This window comes from Azolla caroliniana, unplaced genomic scaffold (genome assembly GCF_043228905.1).
Source record: "Azolla caroliniana isolate FFs.n. ecotype wild unplaced genomic scaffold, voAzoCaro1.0.p SCAF_10, whole genome shotgun sequence".
Taxonomy (NCBI): Eukaryota; Viridiplantae; Streptophyta; class Polypodiopsida; order Salviniales; family Salviniaceae; genus Azolla; species Azolla caroliniana.
Genome location: NW_028230445.1, coordinates 2,032,682 through 2,036,983, shown reverse-complemented (window position 1 = coordinate 2,036,983; position 4,302 = coordinate 2,032,682). Strand labels below are relative to the sequence as shown.

The window sequence follows — 4,302 nt, the reverse complement described above, 5'->3', positions numbered from 1 at the left end:
TCGATCGGATCGATAATGTGGATAAAGAACGAAAGATAAAGCAAGCATGGGTTGGGAATAATAGATAGGCTTCTACTACTACTACTCCTACTACAAACAAGGACTACAAAGGTAATGCCAAAAAAATGTGAGAGAGGTTAGAGCCACAAAAATGTAATGTGTGAAGATAATACTTTTATTTTTTTTATTTGTATTTTCTTGTTAGACAATTTAATTCCATAACTTCTACTCCTTTTTTCTCTTTGAATCTATTTTTTATAAAACTTTAATTCTTTATTTTAAGGATCAAATTAAGCGCCACATTTCCTCAATCATTTGCTTGATTTTCATTTATAAATCGTCTTCCGCTGAATTTAATACATAATCAGTTAGATTCTTTCTTATTTTACATATTTATTTATATATAAAAAAAATTATATTTATTATTTTCCACTAGCTTCATTAAAGCTCCGTTTAGCTGCTCTTGTTCTCTTTCGCTCCCATATTTGATCTGTGCAGAGCTTAGCTACAGAAAGGTAAGAAGAGAGAGAGATAGAGATAGATAAAGCTCTTCTCAGCTATTGCATACATAATGATTTAAGTTCTCATTAAGTATTTGTGTTTGAAAGATTCAGGTTTGTTCTCTAAATCTTTGTATCTTTATGAAGTTGCATGTATATATATATATATATATAATCATGGTTATTGATTTGTTAGGTTTCTATCTATGCTCTGTTCTCTTGTTGTAGTTCTAGTATGTGCGTTTTCTCCATCTTTATTTTCTGATTAGTTTTGTCTTGTGAACGTTTTTCTTGTTGTAATCTAAGGCATCATCATAACATTATGAAAATTACTATGACCACGGGCATATCTGTGTCGCCATCATCATCACGACTATGACCCATATGGTACCATGTCCATGTAACCACATGATAAGGACTATGATCATGACCATGAACATCATGTCTATGATGTTTATGTCCATGTCCATGTAACCTCATAGTAAGGACTATGACCATGACCATGACCATCATGTCTATGATGTCCATGTCCATGTCCATGATGTTCCAGGTCTATCAAGTCCAAGTTCATGATGTCGATGTCCGATGGATGTTCCATGTCCCGAACAACCATGACCATATCCATAACCATCATCATCATCATCATCTCATTTACATTCTGTTTGTGCTCCTTTTTTTCAGACTCTCAAGCATCCACCATGTCTTCCATAATTGTGAACGTGTCTGAATACGATGTGTTGGCCAAGGAGAAGCTCCCAAAGATGGTTTATGACTACTATGCATCGGGTGCTGAGGATCAATACACTTTGAAGGATAACCGCAGTGCCTTCGAGAGGATATGGTAAGGATGGATTAATAAGTTGACACAAATTTTACAGCTTTGCTCTAGTTTTGTGATAGTATTGTATGGATGCAAAAGTTTTTGTGCAGTGTCCCTTCAAAGTATGTTTGATGTGATATGAATCCATTCTAGTGACAAATTTATATGCCTTTTGGATTATTGGCTTAAAAACAAGACAAAACAATGAATCGAGTCTATGTTGTTAACGTAAATGCTATAACTATATGTTTTACCTTGAACAAATTTTTATAGGTTCCGACCCCGGATACTCATTGATGTGAGTCATGTGGATTTGACAACAACAGTACTTGGTTTCAAGATTTCCATGCCTATCATGGTTGCACCTACTGCGATGCAGAGAATGGCTCATCCAGATGGTAATATGTAGAAATTGTCTCATTCAATTGTGTAAAGCAAGGGAATAACTTCCATATGTCTACTTTCTTGATTTATAGGTGAACTTGCAACCTCTAGAGCTGTGGCTGCTGCCGGAACAATCATGGTATAGACCTTTATACATATAATACTCGATCTCATTATGTTTCTCTGTTCTGGTAATTGGTATTTCTGTCTTTTATCATTTCTTATCTTGATTGTGACATTATACTTTCTTTCACTTTTGAAATCATATATAGACACTTTCTTCATGGGCCACATCCAGTGTTGAAGAAGTTGCCGCGGAAGCTCCAGGAATTCGGTTTTTCCAGCTCTATGTAAGATCTTGAGGATATGAAAAATACCCATGAGACCCTTAACTTGTGGATTATTTCTCATAATATCCCTAAGTTTCATTATGCATTTGCACAAATTATATGCTTTGTTCACGTGGATTTAGTGTTTTGTTTTCAGCATACATACCCTTTGATCATATTTTTAGCTCATGTCAAAATATGGTATCGATGATATTTGTATATGTTTTGATGTCAACTAGTGTCCTTATGGAACGCTTTTTTTTATTTATAGGTTTATAAGGATCGCAATGTTGTGGCACAACTTGTTCGTAGAGCTGAAAGAGCAGGGTTCAAGGCCATTGCTCTTACAGTGGACACACCACGCTTGGGTCGACGAGAAGCCGATATAAAAAATAGGTCAGTTATTCTTAGGGATTTCTCATGAAGAATATGAATAGCATACAGTCGATGCTTCAAAATGTGAGGGATTTTTCAAAGAATTACAAATATCTTACAATCACTGCACATAGTTCAACGTTTCTTGCTTTTGTTTTGTGTGCTTTTCTTAGGTTTGTTTTGCCGCCACACTTGACCTTGAAGAACTTTGAAGGTCTTGACTTGGGAAAGATGGACAAGGTAAGAAGTGAATGACTATGAAGGTTTTATTATTTCTATTGTCATGCCAACTATTATCGACAAGGTCATACTAATAAATTATAATCCTCTCTTACTTTAATCCTCGAAAGACCTCTGATTCAGGACTTGCTTCCTATGTTGCCGGCCAAATCGATAGATCTCTTAGCTGGAAGGTTGGTTCAAATTTCTGATATCTTTTTTAGAGCCACATTTTGGGGCATGAAAATATGTCCTTTCTTTTCTCTCTCTCTCTCTCTCTCTCTCTCTCTCTCTGTTCTTTGTACTTAAGGCAGTTGTGATTGTTTGTTTTGATTGCACATTAGGATGTGAAGTGGTTGCAAACAATCACCAAGCTTCCAATCCTTGTGAAGGGTGTTTTGACAGCAGAAGACGGTAATTGTGTAGCTTTAGAAAAAAACAAAAAATTGAGCATTTTCGCAGAAAGTGTCAATTTTTTAATTCTTATGTTTTTCTTGCCTTTTAGCTCGGTTGGCTGTGCACGCTGGCGCCGCTGGCATTATCGTGTCTAATCATGGTGCTCGACAATTGGATTATGTGCCCGCAACTATTAATGCCTTAGAGGAGGTTCATCTTCATACTCTATAAAGTAACATAGGTGTTGTCTTTATGATGTTTTTATAGATATTGTCGAGGGATTTAATTTTATCTAATAAACCTCATATGGTGCTAGGATCACATAGATCAGGATTAGTCTACACATTGCAAATCATCAAGCCGTGGAGTAATAATGCTCCTATGGAAGGGATTTTATAGATTAAATATAGGAAGAATGAATAAAGAGTTAGCTACCCTTTGAAGCACTAGTAAACCCTAAGTTATAATTTTTCCATATCATTTTTATTTAGTAAATCCACAAGTTATTGTATTACTTCCATTTTACCCTAGCAGATGTTGACTAACTTTGAATGATGTGATTAAAATGAGTATGCTCATAAAATAAGTTGACGTTGATGTCTCAGGTTGTGAGTGCGGCCCAAGGAAGAGTTCCTGTCTTCCTAGATGGTGGAGTTCGCCGAGGTACCGATGTACTCAAGGCATTAGCATTGGGAGCTTCTGGTGTTTTTGTGAGTATTTACTCTTTTTCTTTGAGCAAAATACCCCGTAATTGTTCGGTATTCACAAAATATTATTTATAAGCAAAGGCTTTCAAAAAGCTCGGGGAATTTTGGTGTTCTTGACATTTTTTAAATGCTAGTTTTAATCATCATGCTCCTTTTGTATAGATTGGAAGGCCTGTGGTGTTCTCCTTGGCTGTTGATGGTGAGGCTGGTGTGAAGAAGGTGCTAAGTATGCTTCGGGAGGAGTTCGAACTAGCTATGGCATTGTCTGGTTGCACTTCAGTGAAGGAGATTACTCGCGCCCATGTGAAAACCGAGTATGAATTGATTCGTTCGGCATCACGTCTGTAGACACAAAACAATGTGTTGGGAAAGATCTTGGTGGTGATGTAGAGAGTTTGTACAATGCATCATTCGTGTTACTTTCTCCCTGAATAAGTACAATTATCGTCTTGGTGTACTTGTATAGGCTTTGATAACTTTTCAACATCTTTTCGATGTAATCTTTGGGGACTTATAACAATATTTTGATCCCTAGATCTTAAGATTAAATTTGTTTGATTGTTTGACATTGA

General features: G+C 36.1%; 1 protein-coding gene across 2 annotated transcripts; it reads left to right on the top strand.

The window, feature by feature from the left end:
- Positions 1 to 354: 354 nt before the first annotated feature.
- LOC147858654 (glycolate oxidase 1-like) lies at positions 355 to 4,302 on the top strand. Of its 2 annotated transcripts, none has more exons than XM_087325876.1 (12): positions 355 to 515; positions 1,182 to 1,341; positions 1,594 to 1,718; positions 1,797 to 1,843; positions 1,977 to 2,054; positions 2,305 to 2,429; positions 2,582 to 2,648; positions 2,759 to 2,821; positions 2,972 to 3,041; positions 3,133 to 3,233; positions 3,629 to 3,733; positions 3,893 to 4,302. In XM_087325876.1, exons 2-12 carry the CDS (start codon positions 1,199 to 1,201, stop codon positions 4,076 to 4,078), a joined length of 1,110 nt encoding a protein of 369 aa, XP_087182002.1. In that variant the 5' UTR covers positions 355 to 515; positions 1,182 to 1,198; the 3' UTR covers positions 4,079 to 4,302. The 2 variants fall into 2 exon arrangements, with proteins under 2 accessions (XP_087182002.1, XP_087182003.1); XM_087325877.1 differs by having other exon boundaries at positions 494 to 614.

What these genes read in the sequence shown, in the direction of transcription:
- LOC147858654 (XM_087325876.1), top strand. Translation starts at nt 1,199, where the DNA reads ATGTCTTCCATAATTGTGAACGTGTCTGAATACGATGTGTTGGCCAAG. An exon ending in TGTTTTGACAGCAGAAGACG is followed by an intron (nt 3,042 to 3,132) that starts GTAATTGTGTAG and finishes CTTGCCTTTTAG; the next exon opens with CTCGGTTGGCTGTGCACGCT. An exon ending in TGGGAGCTTCTGGTGTTTTT is followed by an intron (nt 3,734 to 3,892) that starts GTGAGTATTTAC and finishes CCTTTTGTATAG; the next exon opens with ATTGGAAGGCCTGTGGTGTT.